This window comes from Lygodium microphyllum, chromosome 13 (assembly GCF_053477565.2).
Source record: "Lygodium microphyllum isolate KBCC chromosome 13, Lygodium_microphyllum_v1.1.10, whole genome shotgun sequence".
Lineage (NCBI taxonomy): Eukaryota > Viridiplantae > Streptophyta > Polypodiopsida > Schizaeales > Lygodiaceae > Lygodium > Lygodium microphyllum.
This window is the reverse complement of record NC_141147.1, coordinates 81,673,353-81,700,547: the sequence shown is the minus strand read 5'-3', so window position 1 is coordinate 81,700,547 and position 27,195 is coordinate 81,673,353. Positions and strand designations below refer to the sequence as shown.

The 27,195-nt window shown below is 40.1% G+C and overlaps 1 protein-coding gene across 1 annotated transcript in view; it reads left to right on the top strand.

Moving 5' to 3' along the window:
* LOC148026839 (phosphatidate cytidylyltransferase 1-like) overlaps positions 1-27,195 on the top strand; it is an 88,368-nt gene that overhangs the window by 18,163 nt on the left and 43,010 nt on the right. Inside the window, exon 4 of the mRNA XM_087691378.1 lies at positions 6,428-6,569. Within this exon, the coding sequence (XP_087547504.1) occupies positions 6,428-6,569 (142 nt within the window). The remainder of the gene's footprint in view (positions 1-6,427; positions 6,570-27,195) is intronic.

Below are 27,195 nucleotides of genomic sequence, written 5' to 3'. Positions count from 1 at the left end.
AGAACTTAATTATAACAATAAACAATTAATCTCTCTCTCTCTCTCTCTCTTATGTTTGAATTGCTAAATTTTCACCTGTTCACTATTGTTCAAATAACAGCAGTAACCAATTCCAAATTCATAAACTCCATATTGTGAATGAAATTTTTCCCCTCTTTTAGTCCCCCAAATTGCATTATTGTTAAATGCAACTCAAAGTTCAACAATATCAAATATTTTCTCTTGAAGTATCGATTTGTCATTTACTTTAGCTTACATTTAAAAAGTAAATGAAGATTTGCAATGTCATTGTCTTCTAGTGAAGTCTCTTCCTATTATTTGCCTAATATTACGTAGATAGGAAGAAAGGTTAGAGGAGAATGGGATTTTGTATATAGAGTCAAACCCTTGGAAAAATAACAATACACATGTAAATGTAAGTATTTTTGAAAATGCACCTCAAAATATCAAAGCTGTATTCAAAAGGGAATGCAAAGAACTTTATAGAAGAGGTTGATGTGCAAGTGGTTGATTTGGTGGCAACTAGTGTTGATGTATCATAAAATGGTTACTTAAATTGAGTCTTCATAGGAGTCTCGGTCAAAGAAACAAAAGCTTTCCAAAGGAGCTTTAGCTAAGGCATGGGAGTCATAAGTACGGGGTAAGTTATACATTGCTCTGTTGCTTTTTCTTTGTAGAGGACATTCCACATTGGAAATTGAGGAGCCCATATTTTGTGGATACAATGTATGCAATCGGTAAAGCTAGGCTTAGCTTTAAGTCCCCATCGTATTATTAGTTGGGTATAAATGAGCTAAATAAATGGTTCACCAATAACAAATAGGAGTTGTTGCAAGTGCGAGAAAAGTGGAAAAGATTTAGGTATAATATAGTGTGTGATGTTTAGTCTGAGACTCAACGTCGACCTATCATCAATGTTATCATGTAATATATCTATGGGTCAGTTTTTTTGAGGTTTGTGGATATCTTTGGGCAATGTAAATCAAGGAAGTTCATCTATGAGATATTGAAAGATACCATTCTTAATGTTGGCCTAGGTAGTGTAGTACACATTTGTATGGAGAATGTTGAGTGAAGCAATGTGGAAGCAAATGACCCAAACAAAGAGTGAACAAAGAGAGAAGAGAGAGAAGAGAAAGAGACAGTGAAACACAAAAAATCTGCAGTGAAGAATGCTATATAAGGATGCAAAATTACACACGGATGCAGAGAGAATATCTGCGTATGTCTCCACCTCGAAGATCTTGGTCTCTGTCAGCCCCGAGGGTGGTCTCCAATAGGCTGAAAATAATGGCCAAAAGAATGCAAGTTGTTTGCAATTAATGTAGCCGACTGTTGCAGTCCGATTGCAGGCCACGTGGCACTTGGTTGGCTGCCTACTATGTGGCGCCTACCTGTTCGGGAGATGACTCACTAACACTATCTCTCAGATCTTGGACACGGTAGAAGGCTAAGGGGTTTGGAGTGTTGTCGAAGTAAAGCCTGGGGCAATGCCTTGCTAAACAAATCTACAAGATTGTCCTCTGTCTTGCAATAGACTAGGGAAATGGTTGCATCCAAAAGCTTCTCTTGAATGAAATGGTACTGAATCTCAATACGCTTCGTTCAAGCATGAAACATAGGATTTCTAGCCAAGGCAATGCAACTCTCATTGTTGCATTGTAGAACAGTAGGACTTGTCTATCAAAGCCTTGCTGGGAACAACATCACGAGTTTGCTTCCCACGGACGCAAGATACACAAGGTTATTGGCTCACCACAATATCCAACAAACCTTGAACAAGCTGTCCCTTTGATGGCTTTCGAAGATAATCATAATTGAGGTGGCCAAACCAAGCATGCCAAAGCTCAGACTGAGTTTGTGAGGTAAGAAGAAGCAGAGAAATCAAGGCAGAAGAAGATCCCAACTTGTAGACTCCATTCTTCTCATAACGTGAAGAAAGAACCTATCTTGTTCCTTGATTAAGAATTCGAAAAGAATCCACATCAAATTCGACTAAAAGGTCAAGGGCACAAATCTTGTGCATTTGCATCGAAAGAAGATGGTATCCCAAAGTCGGCACATAAAGTACCTTGGAGGTATGAGCACCACCACGTCCATCTAGAGTAAGATGCATGTTGCCCTGTCCCTGTATAGGAATAGAAAAACTATCACCAATGAGAATCTGACCATGGGAAGGCCGCAAATGAGCAACACCTACTGAAGGAGTCATGTGTCGGGAGGAAGTATTGTCAACAATCCACTCTCGAGTGGATGGGGCCATCAACGCAGCATCAGAAGCCGTCAGGGTCGAATCCTCAACTAGCTCCAAATGGAGGAAAGTAGCTAATGAGGGAGCAGCCACCGCTTTGAAATCCTTTGAAGATTTCTTCTTCTTCTTCTTCTCCTTCTTCTCCTTGTCGGGGAATCCTTCTTCTAGTGACCTGTTTTGCCACAAATGTGACAAGTAGACTCCTTGTCTTTGTCCTTCTTAGATTTGTCCTCCTTCTTTTGGTCCTTCCCCTTCTTTTGAGAGGACTGACCAACCAAGGCCTCAGATTTTGAAGCATTGGCTCCTTTTAGTTGCTCCTCTTAGTCCAAGACCGTAGGAACCAACTCTTTCCATTGAAGAGTCTCAGACCACCCTGACGCAATCAAGGCAGAATAAAAACCATGGAAGCGGGGCTTAAATAGTGCAAGATTTCAATGGGTATGGCCTTTGGGCTTTCTGGGGGGCCTTGGGCCCCCAAAAAGTAATGATTACAGGGGGATGTTAAAAATAAAAAACGGTGATCAGAAACTATGCCTCTCCCCATGGCGACGATTTGTGGGAGAGGGGTGGTGAGAGAAAAAAAACAAGAAGTTAAAACTGATCATTGCCATGGATTCTTTGGATTGTTTTCTTCCAAACACTTGCTTCCATGCGTAAAATGGTTGCCTACATGGAGATCTCAAAATCAATCTTTCTCTGAAAGAAGAGTTATTGCCATGTCTTCTGAAGTAATCGCCTTCCCTGTGTTTTGTACATGCATTTGAAGCTGCCTCATCTTGTTGATATGCTCCCGCATAGAAGATGACTTGTTGACACTCATGGTCCACATTTGCACTTTCAAAGAAACTCGCTTCATGACGGTCATCTGATTGTACATCTAGTCCAACTCTAGCCATCTCCCGGGCCATCGTCAAATGCTCAATATGAGAGATAACACTTGTAGCACATGAGAAATAAAAACCAGTGAATGCGAGTATTGAGTTTGTCCCAATGTGGCTGAGCCTTTGCCAACTCCACCTTATCACTGGAAGAGAGTTTGGACTCATCTCACGAAGGACGATGAATAGCCTCCGTAACAAGCTCTGCCAAATCATAGGACTCCAGAATGGCAAGCATCATAACCCGCCCAGATGTGGTAATTCTTGCCATTGAGCTTTTGATTTGATGGAAGAGCTGGTAAAACGGGCACCTTCCAGTCCATGATTGCTTGAAACTCTGTCTTGGCCTCAGAAGACATCTTCACCTACAATGCCTGCACAAAACACAAAGAGCAGCCCCCCTTGATTATGAAAATACAGCTTGTTAGGGCTATGGCTCGCTTGTCCCGCTCCTCCACCCGTGGGAGGCGATGAAAAGGTAAGATCTGCATTTGAAGGCCCAAAACACATACTTCTTCCCTCTCTAACAGCAAAAAACAGCAGCAATGTTAGCAAATCTTCTCGTCTCTCGCACGCCCATACTCGCCTTAGCCTTGTTTTAATGCGCAGCCCACCCGCTCGCACTTGAATGCTGAAAACGCAGCCTTGTGTCGTGCTGAAATCTCCTCTTTAGATGGGTCCACCTTAGGTTAGTCCTTCAATGCTCTGATACCAGGTCAGATTGAAGCAATGTGGAAGCGAATGACCGAGAGAGAGAGAGAGAGAGAGAGAGAGAGAGAGAGAGAGAGAGAGTGAAATGTAGAAAATTAGAGAGAGTGAGTGAAATGTAGAAAATTTGTAGTGAAGAATGCTGTATAAGGATGTAGAATTATACATGGGTGTATAGTGAATATCTGCGTATGTCTCCACCTCGGAGATCTCGTTCTCCGTCAGCTCCGAGGGCAGTCTCCATGGTTTGCAGCTTTAAATGTGTGGGACACAACTAACTGAGACAGTTGGAGACAAAGCCTATAAATAGGTTGAAAATAACGGCCAAAAGAATGCAAGTCGGTTGCAATTAATGCAGTTAACTGCTGCAGTCTGACTGCAAGCCATGTGGCATTGGCCGACTGCTTGCCACGTGGCGCTTGCCTGTCCGAGAGATGACTCGCTAATGGAGAATGCAATAAATTGTGTGAGAGTAGGATTGGCCTCATATTTTTTTACACTTGATCCACATACCACTATCTTAATCCTTTATTTGAGGATATTGGGGAGCTTTCATGGATGAAGTTAGTGTTGGCAAATGCTATGATGGTTGTGACTTTCATTATTTGAAAGCACACTGTTTTATGACTGTTCAGAAAATTCACCAAGAAAGAATTGGTAAAGTTAGCACAAACAAGGTTTATTCATTATGCTTGCAAATCTTTTGGATGAAAAGGTAGATAGTGGGTTGCATAGGATGATTGTCAGTGATAAATATAGTAGAAAGAAGGTCTCACGTACCTCAAAAGCACAAGAAGTGGTAGCCATTGTTTTGGGCTCCTCACTTCGGTAAGATGCTAAAGATATTGTGGAAATTTGCAGATCCATTTTAAAAGATCATTTGCCTAGTTGGTAAGGAAGGGAAGGGGTGATCATGGAGCTTGTGTACGAGCTTATTGATCGAGTGGTGGAGAAAATAGAGAGTATGGATGGGATTAATTCCTCAAAGCTAGCAGATATCAAAGGCATATGCATGGATAGATGGAATATGATGCACTCTCCATTGCATGCAGCAAGTTTTGTGCTTCATTCCATTTGGAGAGAGAAATATGCAGATAGTGATAAAGAGGTGCATGATGGATGGATGGATGGATGTAATAGAGCATGCTACTAAGCATGATATTGAAAAGCAAGGACTTTTATGTGATGAATGACATACATACATTGTCAACCGATACTATTTGTTCCAAAGAATGGGTTTTATATAAAAAGAACTTGCTTTTGTTTTCATTGATCACAAAACGATGGTTGTGCAGCTCTTTGAACACAATGTCCTAATGCCTTCTATGCTCATGTTCATTCTTTGAATGATCATGCCATCAAAGAATGTGCCCACAAATGCTCTATGTGGTTTGAAAATCTTGTCCATCATACATTTGTATGTGGTTGAAGTATTTGCAAGTCCAAATGCCATGACAAGAAACTCATGCCACCCAAAGGATGTCTTGAAAGTTGTCTTTGGTATATCCTCTAGTCTAATGCATATCTGATGATATCCCCTTTTCAAATTAATATGGCTGAATACGGTTGATCCTTGTAATCTATCCATGATATCATCGATTTGTGGAATTGGAAATCAATTCTTGATCGTGATCTTATTCAAAGCATGGTAGTCAATGCAGATAGGCCATGAACCATCCTTCGTTTGTATCAGAACCATATGTGAGCAAAAAGGGGATGAGCTGGGCTGAATCAGTTGCTTTTTGAATAGCTCATTAACTTGGCTTATTATCTCTTTCTGTTGGGCTGAACTCAACTCCTGTGTGGGCTGTTCGCGTAGTATTCCCTGGCTGTGCTTTTGGAAAGATTGTTGTCCATACTCTGTTTTTGTATTTCTGAATCATGCAAGGTGTGTGGGCACTTTTAAAGCATGTTACATTTCTTATTCTTTGGTTCACTCTGATCAACAACAGTTGTTTATTGAGGGATCTCACTGTTACAGCTTACAGCACCATCTTTTGTCAACGTAGAGCTAAATAATTGAAGGTATGCAAAGACATGGTGCATGCATTGCTAAAGGATTTTGTAATGCCATGGTTGGAGCTTTTGTTCTATGATCTTACTTTGATTAGTACTAGGCATAAGGTAGTCATGCCTGGGGCGATTGAGATTAGTCCACTACCTGTGCCAGCATACCGTGACAGCACACAATTTAACATGAGGTGCAGTTGTCATGCTGGAAAATGCTGAGGTGCACAGCATTTCACCAAGCTTAATATTAGAATTTGGCGCTTCTTTGTGGGCGCTGTATGTAATCTTTTGCTTCAAAGTGCTATTTTATTTGGTGCATTATCCAAGACTTGTATCAAAGTAGGTTGTGCATGGTTTTGTTGTTGCATGATCAATATTGTAGCTTGATGGCACCATAATTTAAATCTACTGCTCTTGCGTTGTATTTTGTAGTTGGTTGTGGTTTATGTGATTATAATGATAGCATTGTGATGCCTTTATGTGTCAGATTTTTCCTTATAGAGGCTCATTGCTATGGATTATTATAACTACTTATTTTTGATCTTTTTCTCTTGGCTCTTGGGTTTGGCATTGACCACAGGCTTTGTATGGTTCATATTGACGTTACGGAAAGGAAATTATCAATATCAGTTTGGGCAGTATGCTTGGACACACATGATTCTCTTTGTTGTTTTTACTCAATCAGCATTCACTGTTGCCAACATTTTTGAGGGTATAATCTGGTAAGTTGTTTTGCTCCCTATTTTGCAGCAACTCTTGAATGTCTTTGATTGGGAATTTCAGATGTAACAAAACTTCTTTATCGTCAAATTTTGCAAAAGTATAGAATTGGCCACTGTAAGCAGTCTACTGTCCTGTAAAGTCCAGGCACCAGTTTTAGCAGTCTGCTGTCCTGTTAAGTGCCTGAAAACTGGAAGGTGATGCAGAAGATCTCAATTGTAGATCCTGTCATCATCAGTAACACCGCCCCGTGCACCCCCCCCTGGGGCCCTTTCTCCTTCCAGCGGCGGCCGGCCCACTCCAAATACCCAAAATCCAATAACAGGAAAAAAAAAGTTATGATACATCACTAATCACAAGTTCTTGTTCCTCCATTTTTGAGAAGAATGGTAAACATGACCATGTTTTGAGATGATGATAGGGCATGCCGATGTGGCAATGGGCCTAAGGACACAACATTATTGATGTGGCATAAATTTAGGGTTTAATGCGAACCTTAAGTGGCATTGAAAGTGTGGCCAAAGTTGGGCTATAGACATTAAAGTTTAAAGTGTGGGTCAAAAGTTTGGCCAACCACTTAACCACTTAAGTTTTCAAGTGTGGGAAGCACCAACACCGGACATATGGACAGGTAGGGTTTAGGAGGGGCTGCTCCACTCTTGATCATATACTCACACTTTGAGCCATCAACGAGGAGAGCAAGGCATAGGGGAGGTGGGTATATAGCTATTTTGTGGATTTTCGTGAGGCCATTGACACAATACCATGCGCTAGGCCCATGTAGAGACTATAGGAGCTAGAGGTTGTGATGGAGATGAGATGGGGGATACTAGCATTGTATGATGCTTGATAGACCCATGAGAGACATCTTGGGATGAGTGGCTCTTGAGTAGTTCCACATTATATTTGGCTTAGATATCATTTTGTACTCATCAGCTAGTGTTGTTCTGTGGTTCTTCTCCAATGAGTTGGTCATAGCATTAGATGAAAGTTTTTTTGGAAGATGGGAAATTCCCAGACTTCTCAGGTGTGACATTTTGTTCTCATAGGCTGATTTGGCCTTTTGTAGACGTTAATATAACTTTCTTTCTTTCTTTTTCTCTCACACACACTCATACGCGCGCGCGTGCACGTGCGCACACACAATATACACAGAGATGAGCTTGTGGTTGTTTTCGGATGTATAATTAGAGGGAATTGTATAGTTTGTAGCCATTTTGAGGTGCTAGACAAGTGGGAATCAATCTATTTCTTCTCCTTTCTCCCTCTTGAGTTGTGCAAGCTTTGTTTAACACTACATTAGAATTTTTTGTTTACAATAGATCGGTGGCTAGGTTTGCAAAAATCAAACATTTTGGGTGTGGAATTGCTTGTTTAAGACATTCCAAGTTTTGCTAAAGAAGACAATGTTAAAACTTGAATGTACCATGAGGGGAAAGCAACCCAATCTCAAGCCATGGATGTTGGAAGAGGGCTTGATGTGGGCTAAGTTGTTGAGAAGTTGATGTAGAAGTTTCAATCGGAATATGTGCAATGTTTGTCCAAATGAGACCGGTGGATACATGCAATGGATGTTGATTCCAAAGGAAATGGACATGATGTGGGCTATCATGTCTCTAGCCCAAACGAGACCGGTGGATACGTCCAATGTTTGTTCTTAGCTATAATAAAAGCCTGTCATGTACATAATAAGAGAGACAAGAACTTCATTTTAAGTGCTTCATATTGAATGTAGAGTTCAACTAAGAGAGTAAAAATGCCATTGTGCATGTCCTCAATGACTCTTTGCAAAAGGAATTTGTGATGAGGGGGAGAAGCTGCAAACATAGTAGATGCATTAAGAATCTCGATAGTGATGACTAGGTGGCTCTATGGAGTAAAGTCCAATGTGGATGGTCCACAAGACTAGTTAGCTATGCCTTCAACGGTTGTGAAAGATCTTGATCAAGGGGGATACTCCATAGGTTACTTTAGTAGCGGTCACATTGGCTCATGTGGACAAGGTAAGGAGTAGACAGAATGATAGCAAGTTTGGGAGCGGCTACTCCTCTCGAAAGTTATCTAGGAGAGTTCTATTTGTGAGTATACTTGATGTCTGATGGGCAAGGGGTTATGGTGTATTATCTTGAGTTTTGGAATCATAGTAGCCAAAAACATTAGAAACGTTTTTATATTATAAATTGGTAAAAGAGGTTTTAAACCTCTACGAAACTTTCTCTTAAACGGAAAAAGGCATATTGATGAGTGTCAATTGAAACTAATACGTTACACATCCATGATCCATATTGACTTATTTTAAAGTTGACTAGTCTTTGGATAAGCTATACTATGATTCAAACGTCAAAGTTTATGATTCATACATATTGTACAAAGATAATTGAAGTAAACATATTACATAGCTGATGTACAATATGAAACAGGTTGAGCTGCAACATCATGATTCTCATTTCAAAACAAAACGACTAAATGTCAAAATCTAGTTAGAATCATGGTATATCATAGATAGCTCATAAATGAGACTAAAGCCACGTAATCAACTCTTGAGATAAGGATAGCTAGAGTGACAAAGTCCAGGAACCAACCAAAATTCCCAAAAAGTAAGTTTCTCATCCAATATCATGAGCCCTTACGAGTTACTACTCAAACTCAATGTCATTGTTGTTATCATCATAATTACTTGTGACATCACCCAACACTTTTTGTCAAAAAAGCCAAGTTTTTTTGTTTCAAATCCAAAAAAGGACTCACATTTTTTACTATAAGAAACATTGCTTACTTGAAGAAATGTTTTGTAAATTTCGAAACATGTTTATTTGTTGCCATGCTTGGAACAAGACTTCGTGTGCACATGAGAGATGCATTTTCAATGAGCCCAATATCTATTCTTTTTAGGAATGTTTTGCCAAGCCGCCCTAGTATTTGTGTTTCCATCTTAAGGATAGACATCACTTCGTTTTAGGATTTGCATTTTGTTCTTGTGAGTTCTTGCCATATTTGGATTTTTCCTTTATAGAGATGGAAACTAAATTCCTCCCTCTGGGGACAGAAATGGGGAAGAGGGGGGGCTTCTTGTAAACTTGAACATGGGAATGAAGTACACTTGTGTACTTTTCCCAAGTGCCTACCATGCTTGACACAAGACTTGACTGAGATGAAGATGATGCACCTCTAGTCATCTTGAAAGTGGTGTGTCCTCCATCAATTGAGAGATGGCCATGCTTACCAACTAAATGCCTTGATTAATGTGCACCTCCTTCCATTAGCTTTTCATGAAAATAGAGAGAAGATGAATATATAAAGGATATAACTTTAGATATCTTCTTTGCAAGAATTCAGTATACTCGTCTTCTGACATTCGTCCAAAATCTAGTTTACTTAGAGGAGAAGATGAAGGCATAGTTGTCAAGTACAAAAGATACGATACCACATGGTATGATAAAATACAACACTAAATGGTATCTTAAGATTTTATAAGGTACAATATGATGTTAGTAGGATTTAATAAAAGACTTGATTATTTTGTTCTAAATACGATAGACCAAATGTTTAACGTTTAAGTAGCAATACTATTAGAGTATGTGAAATGAATACTTGAAGGTAACACTCCAAAACCTCTGACATATGTTGCATGCGCAACATGCTCTACAACTTACAATTACATAGATGGAAGTGGATACATCGTACATGAATAATTGTACAATAAGAGAAGTGTAGGAGAGAGAGAGAGAGAGAGAGAGAGAGAGAGAGAGAGAGAGAGAGAGAGAGATGATTACAATCATGCATATGATGGTACAATGGTTTGGGCAAAATATGTAGCACAAGCAAAATAAGAAAGGAAACTAATTATGGCTATGTGTAAAACATAGATCACTATCTAGTAACAATGAGCTCTAGATGGTACAATCTCATGTGGGTATGGAGGGTCTAGCTTTAGCCTAAGCAATAATCCCTTGTATACAGCTATGAAGGTGTTGTTGGTGTCTGTGTGCGATCAGTACCTCTTGTTTGTGTGTGGATTGTGGCGGTGAGTCTCGCTCGTGTGGACTGGGGTTGTAATTGTACTGAAGTCTCTTGAGTCTCCTTTTCACACACACACACACACACACACACACACACACAAACACACATGCTTTTGTCTTTGATGATACTTAATGGTACCTTAAGATTTTATAAGGTATGATATGATATTAGTATGATTTAAAAAAAAAGACTTGATTATTTTGGACTAAAGATAATAGAACAAATGTTTAAAGTCTAAGTAGCAATTCTATTAGAGTATATAAGATGAATACTTGAGGGTAGGATGCCAAAATCTCTATGGCATTTGTTGCATGCACAACATGCTCTACAATTTACAAATACATGAAGTGGATGTCATATATGAATGATCATACAAATAAGAGAAGTGTAGGAGAGAGAGAGAGAGAGAGAGAGAGAGAGAGAGAGAGAGAGATGTGCTTTCGTCTTTTACTTTGCCACGGGCATCTAGGGGCACATGGCCAAACTCAAGGGTCTTCTACATTGGTAGTTAGATCTTGTGTTGTATACTAATTTTCTCCCTACGGAGGATTTAGCTCCTTGGCATATGACAATATCTTTTGCTTCTTTGCCATGACTTTTTTAATCTATAACTTACAAGTACATAGATGGGAGTGGACAGATCATACATGAATGATCATATAAATAAGAGAAGTATAGGAGAGAGAGAGAGAGAGAGAGAGAGAGAGAGAGAGAGAGAGAGAGAGAGAGAGAGAGATGCCTTTGTCTTTGACGGGTTCTAAATGATACCTTAAGATTTTATAAGGTACGATATGATATTAGTACGACTTAAAAAAGACTTGAAGAAGTGTAGGCTAAAGAGAGAGAGAGAGAGAGAGAGAGAGAGAGAGAGAGAGAGAGAGAGAGAGAGAGAGATGCCTTTGTCTTTGACGGGTACTAAATGATACCTTAAGATTTTATAAGGTATGATATGATATTAGTACGACTTAAAAAAAAGACTTGAAGAAATGTAGGCTAGAGAGAGAGAGAGAGAGAGAGAGAGAGAGAGAGAGAGAGAGAGAGAGAGAGAGAGAGAGAGGAATGCTTTCGTCTTTTACTTTGTTGTGGGTGTCTAGGGGGGCACATAGCCAAACAAACTCAAGGGTTTTTGACATTGATAGTTAGATCTTGTGCAACATGCAGATCTTCTCCCTAGGGAGGATTTAGCTCCTTGGCATATGACAAAATCTTTTGTTTCTTTGTATTGACTATTTGTATCTTTTATATTATTTGACTTTTGCACGTCTTTTATGATTTGATATAATATAAATTATCCATTGGGAAAAGAAAAGAGAGGGAGGGAGAGAGAAAGAGAGATAGATCTTATAGGTGTATCAACCAATGTGGATGAGGTGAACTCATTGCTAAGAAATAATAACATAATTGTCTCAAGGCACCTTTGCATTGTTTTAATTGGCCTAGCACCAAGAAGCTAAAGAATGACCTTGTGTTAGAGCATTTCAATAGTGTCTCTTGTGATCTTTGAGAAAACTCATGCCAAAGAAATCGTTGATTCAAGACAATGGTTACCATTTGCTTGCTTAATGATGGGTATAATCCCAAAAACAAGGAGGGGGGGTGTGGCAAAAAAGGTCATGTTTTTTTGTACGAAATCGTATGAATACGTATGGTATGGTATTGTATAGATTGTACCATACTATATACAGAGACAACCTTGGAGTAAGGAGATGGTGTATTGACCTTGATATCAAGACCATATTGCCACGGGCCTTAATGAAGGAGTGGCCTGATTAATTAGACATCATATATCCCACGATGAGAGTGTTTGAGACATTTTGAGTTAGTCGTGTGTTGCTTATGTAATCCAAGTCTTACATCATAGTTGTGCAGGATACTCTTAAGAAGAGCACAATTAGTATTTGATAAGCAAATGGGGGTAATGTAGGATTTCCATTCCTTTCTATCTTTGTATTTGATACGCAACATCATCCTCTTTTGACTTTTCTTCAAAATGTGCTTTAGTTGTCGCTTGCTCTTTACTTTTGTTTTTTAAGACTCTTACTCATGCTTCAAGTGAGAATAATTTGCAAAATTGTCATTTTGTGTCATCTTGAATTTGTTGCAACTTTACCAAGGCATGGGATCACCCCACTGGCGGAATGCTTACGAAACCAATTTACTTGAGTGAGATAGAGAGCAGTTTTACTTTTTAGGCCTGAAAGGTGCAACTTTGGTCATTGTTTTTATATCCTGCTCACTAGTTAGTTTAACAAGATGCTTAAAAGGTGGTTAAAGTATTTTGTAAAGTTAAGAAAGATCCATAACCATATTTCTTTTTCAATAATGTAAATGGATAGGTGTTTAGTTTCATGTGTATATTGCATTGTCCCCCTACATGTGAGCCTCAATTGGAGTCAAACAAGGATATCGAGAGCACTAAAAGTGTATGTATGCATTAGTTTATTTGTCCCAAACACTTCCAAGTGAGATCTAGTCCCATGTCTCTCATCATGGGCAGCTTATATTCCTATTTTCTAGACATGCATCCATTGCCATGGGCATTATTCAAGAAAGTTACGAGGGGAGAGAAAGGGAGGGGTGAGGAAGGGAGGGGTTTTGTATCCACAATTGAGAAGGAGATTGTTTGCATTGATGTGAAATGAGTAAATATTGCTACTTGTTTTCAAAGCATACTTCCTTAAGAATAGGTTTTTAAAAAATAAGCATTTTGGTACGAGGGTAGTGGTAAAATGTCTATTTTTTCCCATTTGCTTGAGACATTTTTTTTCATGAAGAAAAGATTTATGTTTCATCACTAGTAAAACACATTTTGCCATGGAGACACCAAAATTGATTGGCCTTGCTTCTTGTGGTATTTCTTTAATGCATTGAAGAAGCTTTCATACAAATGGTTATTCGACTAGTTGCCCCATGTTGAATAATTCCTAGCATTGCAATTCGGCCCAACTCTTGTGACCTATGGATTGAGAGTGGTTATCCCTAAAGACCTGACTGAAACTGGCCTTCCTCTTGGAAAGGGCGGTAACAACCTGATTAATCAACAATTACAAGAACCATAAAATTTAGGTAAATTGAAAATGCGCACTTTACGACTTTAATCTTGGACAATGGACAATATGTTGGTCCCAAAATTGGAGCCACTTGTAGTATTTCTTTAGCTTGTATTGCAAATGAATAGATTACAATTGAGATTCTTTGATCGTCTCCACTAATCCAAGTGTCTCTTGTTGTCAAAATTGACAATCAAGCTTAAACGAATTTGCTCTTTGGTTTGCTTGGGGATTGGCCTTCACCCTATCTATTCCTTGAAAGACAAATTAAGCCCCAAATCTGATATGGGTTGGGCGGCCTCTTAAACCTCCTTGAAATTCTTTAATTTCACCTGTTGGAATTGAAGTCTTCGATCCTCAATTTTGAGCAGGCATCTTGAGGTGGTTGTGAAACCTTAATTTCTGTTGTAAAGTAGAGTTTAGAGTAGAGTTTTTCTATTATCTCTTTCTCTAGTGACTCAAATGGCTAGATTTTGTTGAGATAACTTGAGAGATGATTGTAGGATGAGAGAAAATGCTGTAGAGAGAGAAATTTTAAAGTTTCATTGGAACAAAGGTTGAAAAATTGCTGTTGTCTTTCTCTAGCAGCCATAGAAGTTGCCGCCTATATGTTAGGATCACCATAAATTTTGCTACTCTCTCTTCTACGTTGTCGTCTTTACTTGGAGAACCTTGGCTTGTGCTCAACTGGACTTGGAGGGCTCCAAACTATTGTTGCTTGTCGTAGGACTAGTGCTCAGTGGCTTTAAATCACATCACTAGCATCTCCTTGCTCTCTAATAGCCTCCTCTCTCACACTAGCTAGAATAAACTTGCTCCAACCTTGAAAAACGTTTTTTTCACTTGTGTGGGCAAGTTTTGCAAGTAGTAGTTTTCTAATTCCATTTTTTGGCATTGTTCAGCTTATTAAATTAATTTTTAGAATATTACTTTTGATAATTAATTTGTATAGTCTCTAATGTCACCACTAAAATTAGTGCCCAATAAATTGATTTAGGCCAAAATCTGACATCAGATATCACTTAGCACATGTTAAACATAACTTATTGCAACTTTTGCTTTAGGCAGCAACTAATATTTTGGGGTCTTGGGCGCACCTAACAAGTGCGCATGTGAAGTTTCGTAGATTCCGATACAAGGTTATGGATTTACGATCACACGATGGACAATGCATATGAAGCTGCATCAACCCGGTTTTGGGGTTTAAATGGGTTAAAAGTTCATTCTTCTTCTCATTTTCACATCTTGATTTCTTTGTTTCCTCTATTTTCACATCCCCAACCTCTGTCTCTTCTCTGACTTGCCCTCCTTGAGCTTGTATGGCGCGGACCAAGCAAGCATGTCACCGTTTTGGCCCCGGGAAGACATCACGCCAAGGCCCACCACCTGGAGCACAAGGTGGAGCCTCCTCTAGTGCAGCAACAGGTGCTCCCCACAGAGCACAATGACCACCACAGAAGAAGAGGAGATGGAAATCAGGCATTGTCGCCCTTCGAGAGATAAGGAGAATCCAACGCAGATACGAGCTTCTCATTCCGAAAAGTTCTTTTCATAAAGTTGTTTGAGAAGTCATGAAAGGCTTGGAGCTGAAAGGGATGGGAAGATCTTGGGCGTGAGTGCGGGATGGCCCACCAACAGGAAGGTGGACTGCTGCAGTTATGAAGGCCCTACAAACCACTGCAGAGGATATGCTTATGGACTCATAATGGCTAGTACATTGAATAGTGATCCTAATGGTAGAAACACTGTGAGCATATAATATCTTGGATGCAAAGCAAGTACATTTGAAATCCACTACATGGTTGAGCTGTCCATCATAGAGGAAGTGGAGATGCTACCTTTTCATTGAGCATCAAGCAATACTTTGGACCTTCTATACTTTGCTGAACCTAAAAGGGTCTGATCCAAAGTCGGCTCTAATTAAAATACACCAAGGTAAAGTGCAACATTGAGGATGATCTCCATGTCACCCTTCTCCATCCAGTTGTATTCTTTCATATGCAAGACAATGCTAAAGTTTCACCAAGGAGCACATGGCATTATATGGAGCATTTGTATGACCATCATTAATACCATGAGTCTCAAACATTGGGCTACATATATGCATTGCCAAACTTGCCAACATTGCTATACATGGGGTTATGCATATTACTAGCCATACCTAGATACATTGGGCCTTGCACACCATGCATTGGTTGTTGCATACCATAAGGAGTTGAGCCATGCATCTGAGTATGCGGTCCCTAACCCACCATAGCATGGAAGCTAGTGTCACTACCAAAGCACCTTGGTTGGCCCATCATTACATGCATGCCTTGTTGTCCAAAAAACATTGGATTGGCACTTTCAAGTTGGCTTTGCATATGCATCAATTGCCCCACATGCATCATTTGCTTATGCTCACTATCCACATTTGGAACATCATCTGTTGTATTGGCCGTTCCTTTAGTGCATCTTGGTGTTAAGCTCTTGAAGATAATTTCCTCTTCTTGCCTTTGTTGCCCTCCTTTAAGGGCTTCAAAAAGTGCATAAATTGAGGATCATTCGCCAATTGCACAAACATTTCAGCTCTTGTTCTCCGCTGATCTTCATCCAATTTCTTTTTCTCTTGTTGGGGTCATTAGCTTCAAGAGACCTAGAAGGACCTGCATTTTGGTGTAAACCAACATTATTAGCTTGCTGCCCATGTTGCATGCATTGTTCAAGATTAGTCATCGCATTTCTCCCAACGCTTTGTAAATTTTTTAGATTGAGAGGCATCCTTCTTGCCTGATTCCATCTCACTATTTGAAGACATCCTTGTTGTAACGTTGCGTTGAATACAATTTCAACACACGGTTGCTCCGTGTCTACCAATTCAAGAGAGTTGATGGTATCCCAACAATGGAACCTCGAAACCAGCCCTCCTCCTCGGAAAGGGTGGTAATGACTTGATTAATCAAGAATTGCAAGCATGAAATTCACGTAAACTGAAAATGCACACTTTATCACTTTAATCTTGGACAATGGATAGCCTATTGGCCCTCAAAATTGGTACTCGTCATGGTATTTCGCTAGCTTGTATTGCAAATAGATGGAGTACAATTGAGATTCTCTGATTTGTTTTACTACAACTATCCTCGAAACCAATTTGTCCCTTGGTTTGCTTGGGATTGGCTTTCACCCTACTCCTTGAAAGATAAATTAAGCCCCAAGTTTGTTGAGATAACTTGATAGATGACTATAGGATGAGAGAGAATGCTATAGATGGAGAAAATTTTCAGAGTTTTATCACAAAAACAAAGATAGAAAAATTGTTGCTACCTTGCTCAAACATCCAGGAAAACTGTCATCTATATCTTAGGACCACCAGAAAGGTTGCTACTCCCTCCTGTATGTTGTCACCTACATTAGGAGGACCTTTGACCGCTCTCATTTGTACTTAGATGGCTCCAAACTATTGTTGCTTGGTGTAGAACTGGTCCCTAGTGATTGGAATCACATCAGTAACATCTCCTTGCTCTCTAATAGCCTCCTCTCTCACACTAACTAGAATAGATTTTCACCAGCCTTGAAAAAGGTTTTTCACTTACATGGGTAAGTTTTGCTAAGTGGTACCCTTCTAATTCCATTTTCTAACATTATGCAACTTATTAAATTAATATTTAAAATCAACATTTTTAAAATAGATTTAATACATATTCTAGTGCTAAAAAAAATTAAACCAACCAATAATTAAATTGACTAGGCCAAATTGTCTTCTAAGTATCCTTAAGCAATTATTAGCCCTTAGATAAGCATTAATTAATTAATTAATGCCTAGTCTCTAATGCCAACACTGAATTTGTCCAGGCCAATAAATTCGTCTAGGGCAAGATCTAATGTTGGTTATACTTAGTATTTGCCAGTCATAACTTGTTACAACTTTTGCCTTAGGTATGGACTAATATTTCGAGGTCTTGTATTCGATAGGTGAAATAATTAACTTGAATCTCACTTGTGCAAGTGACAGTAGCACATTGCTAAGCAAAGTCCTCATGCCACCTTACTCTCAAACTTGTTGCAGAATATTGGGGGTTTTTCTTAACCACAATTTGCCTTGGAGATCTTCCAATGAAAAATATTTCATATAAGTTCTCTTTGTTCTCGCTATTCGGTTGTGAATCCTTGTTGTTACCAGGGACCAAAATATCTATTTTGTGACAACATAAGCGAGTGGGAAGATAGATGGATCTATGCGATTGATGGAAGCCATGTAATGCCCAAATTAGCAACATGTGGTATGCTAGTCTAGGATTGCAATATACTAGATCCCAATTGAAAGTCTTGCATGAAACTTCTTGAAACATGTAGGGAAAAAGTAAAACATTTGCTTGTTCTCTTGGCTTGGAAACCATCATAAACCCCATCCCACCCCCACAGATCCCTTCCTGACGAACCAAAAAAAGGAACCAAAAAAAGAAATGCAAGAGAAAACAAAAACCAAGTCTTTCCTCTTGTCCTTCTCTTTGAGGGACTCCTTCCCCTAATTGGAGCTTTGTGTGATCAAAGTGACACACTCTACTATTGATCTCCATACTTGGTGGCAATCCTTAATATTTATTGTGTTGAGGCTATAGCTTGGAAATTGGGGGCCTATATGTTATACCTTATTTTTTAATAATTTAATATAGCTTGGAAATTGGGGGCTTTGTGCGATCAAAGCTACACACTCTACTACTGATCTCCATACTTGGTGGTAATCCTTAATATTTGTTGTGTTGAGGCTATAGCCTGGAAATTGGGGGACCTATATGTTATACCTTATTTTTGAATAATTTAATATTCCTTTTTGATACATTCTTAATCACTTTCCATTTTGTGTGTTTGTGTCATTATGCAAAGATACAGTTGTTGTTGGGCATTGCCTTTATGGAGGTTCATGATTCTGTTAGTATCATAAGGACTATCTTAGAGCCGTCTTGCTCAATGCATGCTCAAGGTAGTAGAGGAGATTGTGACGCTTGTGAAGTGGATTTGATGTGCCAACAAATGCATAAAGAAGTCAAAGCATGGAGGTTGCACTGAGCAAGATACAAACCAATTAGATGGACCTATGGGTATGGAAGGACACCTCATTCGAAGAGATTGATTAGCTACGCCATTGCCTCATAGATGTCCAAAAGAAGAAAGAATTGTTGCTCATGTTAGTGTGCCTCTGTTACTGAGCTCCTGTTAGAGTTGACGGAGACTTAGGGGCTTTGATAGTTAAGGTGCAATTTCTTTATTTGTCGGCTTCCTGTATACAATTCGACTCCAATTCTTGCTTTCCACAGTTTGACTACACGTGTTGGACATTGGCATTGTCATCTGAGATTTCTTCGAGGTCAGCCCTAATTTTTTGTCATTTTTTCTTCCATGACCAGCATTAAATGCTGGTTGGCAAGTTTTTTTGGCACTATTGGTGCAGGTCGGCCAGATTTGGGCATTTATGGATATTTACAGTCAGCCCCCTACTTGGTAGACACACACTCTTCAATCTTCAGTCTTCCCTTTGCAGGTGCACATTTTGACACTTAAAACTCTTTGTGCTTGGTGCTGCCATCATCATTAGTCTAGTTTGGTGCTCTTACTAACATTTTGGGTTGCGTGCAAGGATTGATCGGTCCACTATCATTGTATCAGCATTTTTGTTGATTCTTTCTTCACCTTTGGCTTATTCTCTTTTTCTTCTTTGCCTTTCTCTATGTTCATGTTTCTCTTCTGTTGTGCACTCTCACATGGTATCATTGCCTGAGTGAGGACACAATCAGGAGATTTCTTGCAGAAGAGCAAGTTTTCATTGTGGAGGAGCAGCCAGATCTTCAAAACACAGATTTTTAGCTTGCATTTACTGCCCTTATAGGTCGTACAGGTGGTCCACTACTTGTTTGATATTTCGGACATCTAAGCAACAGTCTCCAAGACCCAAGCAACAACATTGAGGCATCAGGTGGCATGCATTTTTGTGTTTTGTAGAAAACATAAATTCGTGTTTTACAAGTGACCACATCTTGGTGCAAGCGATAGTTTTCTAGTTGTAGGTGACAACTTTTTCTTGGCAGACGATGCATCTATAGTCTGTGTAGTTGAGTACCTTTTGTCTTTCCCATTGTCTCCATCAAAATGCAAATTTTTTGTTGATTGCAAGATCAAAGATGTCTTACCAGTTCATGAGCCTTGATGACTCAGAGGAATGTTGGAAAATGGCAGCCGGCTATGGAGAGAGAGAGAGAGAGAGAGAGAGGAGAGACAATGACAGCAAGAGAGTGAGCTCAAGCAAAAAGAAAAGAGTGTACTTGCTAGAATAAAAGATATAGTGAAAGTACAACTTATGTTTAGGTCAAGGGTTGACCTAACTAGCCTTCCACCAACTAACTAGAGTTAGGTTTATTTTACTCTAGAGCCTAGTGTTACTACTTTGAGTTTCTAAGACACTAGGTGTACACACCTTACATTGACACTTTAATAAGTGTCCATACCACACAAATTACATTGGGCGCTACCTATAGAATTGGCAAATTCTAACACCCCCTTGCAGTGCCAATGTGGTGAAGTACAAGGATGATCAATCACCAAAGGGTAACAAATTTAAGGACTTTCAAAAAGCCTCAAACTTCTCGCGTGGTAGTGCCTTGGTGAAAATGTTTGCAACATTTTTCTATGTGGGTACATATATCAGCTGATCTCTCCTGCATAGTATCTCTCTTTGACATAATGGTAATGCACTCTACGTGTTGTGCGAGCATGAAACACAGGATTTCGTGCTACTGCAATAGCACTCTGACTATTAGAAAGAATGGGTGTAGGACCCTCCAATGGTAAATGTAGATCAGCCAACAATCTGCGCAACCATACACATTCCACTGTTGTTGTGAAGGCTGTCTTTTAATCAGCCTCACAAGACGAGGTAGCCATTGTAGGTTGTTTCTTGCTTAGCCATAAAATGCATGAACGGCCTAGAAAGAAATAGTGTCTACAAGTAGATTGCCCAGTGTTTGCATCACCAGCCCAATCTGAATCACTGTAAGCTTGTAAGTGCAAGTCTTCTCTCCCTAGGAAATAATAATACATGTGATTGAGTACCTTGCAAATATCTGAAGATTTGCTTAACAGCTTGCCAATGTATGGTCCGTGGGCTATGCATATACCTGCTCACTTGAGATATTGCATATTGAATGTTAGGGCGTGTGTTGCAAAGATAAATAAGACAGCCAACATCGTGGTTTTAAATTGCAACATCAGACATCTCTTCACCATCATGCATAGACAGCTTTAAGCTTGGCTCCATAGGAGTGCACATAGGTTTGCGATCTTGCATACTAAACCTATGTAACAGCTTATCCACATATTGTGACTGTGACATGATGATACCATGCTGATTTTGGGTGAATTGAATCCCCAAATAATAGTGTAGGCAACCCATATCTGACATAGCAAATGCATGTTTTAATTCAGCCTTAAGATCTGCAATTTTTTCTTTTGTAGGTCCAATGAGCAGCAGGTCATCTACATAAAGAATGATAATCAGCAAGCTTCCCCCCTCATTCTTAATGTATAGAGTGGGAGCAGTTGGACTATTTTCGAACCCTTTGCTAGCCAAATAAGCATAAATTTTGGAGTACCATGCACAAGGATTCTGTTTGAGACCATAAAGAGCTTTATGTAGCTTGCATACCATGTGATCTTTCTCTTTAACCACAAGCGTTGGAGGTTGACACATAAACATCCTCATGCAAATCCCCATTCAAGAATGTTGTCTTAATGTCCAATTGATGTACTTTCTAGCCATAATTTGCAGCCATAGCAATCACATATCTCATCGTACTCATACGAGATGCAGGAGCAAAAGTTTCTTCATAATCTAGGCCCTTCTTCTGTGCATAGCCTTTTACTACCAATCGTGCTTTGTACCTGTCAATTGTACCATCAGCCTTGCTTTTAAGTTTAAAAACCCATTTTGTGCCAATAGCCTTTTTGCCAAGTGGTAAATCCACAAGATCCCATGTAGAGTTAGTGGCAATAGAGTCTAACTCATCCTGCATGGCCTACATCCACCAATGTACATCTTGCTGAGCTTCGTCCAAGGAAGTAGGCTCATCATTGTCCAATAGTGAGCTCATAAACACATGCTCATCACAATCATCTACTTTCGTAGAATCAATCAAATGTGCCCCCCTTGCATCATTTGTTGCATTTTTGGCAGCCCTTCTAGTGCGTTGAGGTATGTATAGGAGCATTCATTTTACTCTCCTAGAGAGTTTGTAATAGCCATCTTGGGACTGTTTTGGCTGCATTTACAGTAGCCCTTTCATGGTGTACTGCTTCTTCCATTGCATGTGGCAAACCATCATCAATACCATGCTGTTCGGGAGTATATGGTGCAGCAACAGCTTGCTGTATTAAGTTTGTCCTGCCATTTACAGTAGGCACAGACTCCAAAGTAAGTTGCAAAAGACACTCAAAGACATCACCAATGTCATGGGTGGTTGGCATTTGAAATTGATCATGTGAAATGCAGCATTTTCAGCAAATAGGACATTCCTACTGACTAAGACTTTCTTCATGCGTGGGTCATACAAGTGATAGCCCTTGCTTTTTGAACTGTAGCCAATAAATATGCATTTTACAGCCTTGTCATCAAGCTTCCCACGAAGCTCTTTTGGAACATGTGCATAGGCTATGCAACCAAACACCCAAAAGTAGTCTACTTTGGGTTTCTTGCCATGCCAAGCTTCGAACGGTGTGATCATCTTCAATGCCCTAGTGGGTGCACGATTCAATACATGATTTGCACATTGAAGGCCTTCTAGCCAAAATTTATGAGGTAGCCCCTTGCTTTTTAGTATACAACGAGTTATCTCCATAAGAGTTCGATTCTTCCTTTCAGCAACACCATTTTGTTGAGGAGTAATTCTAACAATGGCTTGATGCGTAATGCCATGATCAAGCAAATATGTCTCAAAAGCACGAGACATGTACTCCCCCCCTCTATCTGTGCGAAGTGTCTACACTTTTAAGTCAGTTTCAGCTTCAAGCTTTGCAACAAGATGTTTGAAATGCATGAACACATTAGATTTTGCCTTCAGCCCATACACCTATGTATACCGAGAGTAGTCATTAATAAATTTAACAAAGTACTAATGACCTCCAAGTGCATGTGTTCTCATGGGACCATAAACATCAGAGTGAATAAGCTGCATTTTTTGGATAGCATACAGTGCATCATTCTTTTTGAAGGCAAACCTATGTATCTTGCCTAAAATACATCCCTCACATGCATGAGGAGGTGGAGTCTCCACTAGAGGCAATGCATCTACCATATGACACCTTTGAAGGGTCGTCAAACTCCCAAAGCTCATGTGTCCATAGCAAGCATGCCATAGCTCCGCATTTTGCATAGCGGGCGAAAGAGTAGTGATTGCTAAAGCATCATGAGACTGTCTGCCATATGTATCCAACAAAAATAAACCCTTATGTAAGGTGTCGGATAGCCTAAGTGCATAATCCATCTCTCTGTCTCTAACAATGCATTTGTCATCCTCAAAGATGACGTGAAATCCATGCTTATTAAAAGTAGAGATAGACAACAAGTTCTTTGTAATGCCAGGTACAAAAAAGATATCTAGAAGCATGAAATCACAACCATCTGCAGCAGTAATAGTGACTGTCCCAATGCCACATACATCATAACTAGTGCTGTTCGTACATGTAACACGCTTTCCAGTAGGGGCTGAATGCAAAGAGGTAAACAAACACTTCTTGGAAGTGATGTGCTTTGACGCCCCATTGTCAAAATACCATGTTTGTTGTGTTTTAGCAGCATTAAATGCTGAATCAGCCATTGAAGAATCATAACTGCATGTGAGAAATGCATAGTCCTCTGTAAAGTTGGCTTTAGTATCATCATTAGTAGATTTGCTGGCTGATGTTTCTTGGACAGTCGAATCGGAGTTCTTTTTCTTCTCTTTGGCCAATCTCTTTATGCATTCATCGATATAGTGACCGGGCTTCTTGCAATAATGGCATTTCCCCTTCTTTTTAGTCTTTTCTGTGTCTTGGACAACCTTATTTGATGGCTGTCTAGTATCACCCTCTTGCTGATTTTTTACATTTTGCTCGACTTTTCCTTTGCCTTTGAACTTGGGAAGCATAGCCATATCACCTGAACGTAATGCCACATTCTTCCAAGTCAGTTCCTCTTGCAGCAAGAGGCTTTTCAACTCCACCAATGTAAGGGGCTGCTGCCGCCCCTCAAAGACAACATCAAAGAGGTGTGGAAACCAAGATATGACTTTGGAAGAGAGTTCAGTGTGATGTTTACCAATTCAACATCTTGAATGACCTCATCAACATTGAGTAGCTGCTCACGCAAATCCTGTATGTGAGTAAGGTGCTCTGTCATGCTATCACCTTCATCCATAGTCACATTGGTCAACTCTCTGCGGAGATAGGCTATCCTGGCCTCATTGCGTGTTGCAAACATACGCTCAAGTACATCCCATGCTGATTTTGAGGTCTTACAAGACCGAATGTGTGGAATAATTGCCCTTTTCATTGACAAGACAATCAAAGAAAGTGCTTGTGCATCTTTTGAGTCCCATTTTCTCTGATCCTCGGTAGGAGGGAGAGGAGGGGCAGCAGCAGTAGCAACACCAATACCACTAGTAGCAGCACCAGCAACCTGTCCTCGAGCGTTGCACGGAGGTGTTTGAGGTGCAAGTCCTCGTGGTCGTTGCAAATCACCTGTAACATAGTCCCACAAGTCCTTCGCCACAAGAAGGTTACGGACCATAAAACTCCACAGTGGGTAGTTTGAGCCATCAAGTTTGTCCTCTGGAGTGAGGACACCAAGGATGTTGCTCTGATCATTATTCCCCTGACGTGCGATGCTATCAATGATTGACAAAAATGTGCAGCCAAATACTTCAATGTTGAAGTACAAAGTATACTCTTTACAGTACCAAAATCCCCCACAGGATTAAGAAACAAGTACCAAATTGTCACTCAAATGCTAAAGTGTGCACAATGCCACCCAAATCAGCACTTAACCAATAAATTACAGCACTATATTGCCGTACCATATCTGCCTTGAAATGTGTGCCCACAAACACACAAAATACAGCAACTTAATACTGATTCTTACCAAAATTTACTGGATTTTTCCAAAATTCTTTGCCCAATCTGATTGTAACAGCAATTAAATGCTGCTGTATTGGTTGTTGCTTGCCTTGGAGTGCGTTTCGGGCAAAAGCCCCAAATTTCTTTTTAAAATTTCAAAGAAATTGAAGAAATTTGTACCTTACAGTTGGAATTTTTGTAGAAACGTCGGCTCAAGATGCATGTCAGCAAGGAATAGCAGCTGAAATCTGCCTTTGATGCGTGTCAGATCCAAAAAACTGAAAAGCCTCAAATTTTCTTGAGCCAATGTGGAAGAAATTGCGCAATGTCTATGAGTTTGGTAACAATTTGCGCAAAGGGCCTCCAATCGGGCAAAAGCCCCAAATTTTTAGTGGGAATGTCCAAGAAATTGAGAAATTTCTTCGAATTGGTTGTCAATTTGAACTCCAGGAGCAAAAATTAGCAAAAGCCCCAAACTTTTGGGCAACATGAGCTGAGATTCGAGAAGAGATGGCTGAAATAGATTGGAAATTCCAGAAATTTCGAGAAAACCTCAAATCCGAAAATTAGGGTTTTTGCACTTTTTGGGGTTTTCAGAAATTGGCAGGGAGGATTGAGAAAATGGTGGGTAGAGCTGAAAACAGCAGCAGTTCTTCCAAAACAGCAGCTCCTCGGGCTGCATGTGGGACTGCGCGTTGGACTGCGTGCGGGGCTGCGCGCAGGTCGAAAACAGCAGATCTGGAGTTTGATGATTTAGCTGGATAGATCTGGAGCAAATGGACAGATTTGGAGCTGAAAGCTGAACTTGACAGACATGGAGTAGACAAGAGACGGCTCAGCTACAACTCCACTTCAGCAGCACCTCACAGCAGCTGAAAACTCTTCCTCGAGCTGAGAACCAAGCTGGCAGCAGTAGGACCTTGGGTGGGATGGCACCAGTTGATGGTGGCTGAATGGAATCCGCACGTACGAGCTACTCTAATACCAAATGTTGGAAAATGGCAGCCATCTATGGAGAGAGAGGGGAGAGACAATGACATCAAGAGAGTGAGCTGAAGCAAAAAGAAAAGAGTGTATTTGCTAGAATAAAAGATAGAGTGAAAGTACAACTTGTTGGCCTAACCAGCCTTTCACCAACTAACTAGAGTTAGGTTTATTTTACTCTAGAGCCTAGTGTCACTACTTTTAAGTTTCTAAGACACTTGGTGTACACACCTTTCATTGACATTTTAATAATTGTCCACACCACACAAATTACTTTGGGCAATGTCCATAGAATCGGCAAATTCTAACAAGGAGAAGCTTCTTTCTAGATACTCTTTTGAGTGGAGACATGATTATAGCGATTATAGTCGGCAAGAGGAGTCCCTCGTTTGCACGCGTCCCCCTTCTATTCATTTATCATAGAAGGCTCCGTCCAAAGTGAGGATGTTGTTCTTGATACCCTCGGTACAAGTGCTTGTCTTACCTTCATTGCCCAAAGAAGACAAACTTGATGGTTTGAATTATTTGTTGTGGTCATGTAAGGTGCAGTGCATACTCGACACCTTGGATCTTTGGGCTCTCATTTTAGATTCCATCCCTCGTCCTAAGGAGGATCCAACAATCGGGACTTCTATGAACCAAGTAGCCTTGTGGGATTGGCTCAACTCTCGAGCCTGTTCCTTTCTCTTTATGAGTTTGCAAGATTTTGTTCTTGTGCATGTTTGCTTGTTAGGACCATGGCAGAAGCGTGGAAAAAGCTTGCATCTTTATATCAACACAAGACATTTGTCCACAAAATTTCTTTGAAAAGAAGTTGCGGATGCTTAGTCTTGATGATTCCTCCTCTATGAAGGAGCACATGATAAAGATGGAGGACATGAGGAGTGAGCTTGCCTCTCTTGGTTGGATGATATCCTTTGAAGACATGGCTATGATCCTTCTGACTTAGCTACCATCTCCACTGTTTGATCTATTCTATATTAGCTTGATCAAGTTGAGGACTTGCAAGACTCTTATGGAAGGAGCTTTCATTGCTTGACTTGAAGCATGACGAGAGACTCAGAGAGATTGGGGCTAGTGGTTTTAACTCCATCAACATATTTACTGTAGGTACAAGTGGAGGGAAGAAGAGGAAGGTGTAGACCAAGGATAACAAGCAGGAGGACAAAAAGGATGAGAAGAAATGCGATCTTTGACGAGGCTTCGGCCTTTGAGGATCCTATTGATGGTTCTATTCTAGGTGATTCTTCATAATCGACTGAGCCTCTCCCACCCTCGGTTCCTTTCCTTCCTTCCAGGTTGTCTCTTAACACCCCTTTCTCTTCGGCTCCTCCCCCTTCCGCTCCTTCTCCATCCTCTCCTTTAGCTTACCTACCACGGATGCAACTACGTCTACTTCTTTGTCCCATACTTCCACCCCTTCAATCTCCAGAGTCTTCCAAGGCCGACCCATTGT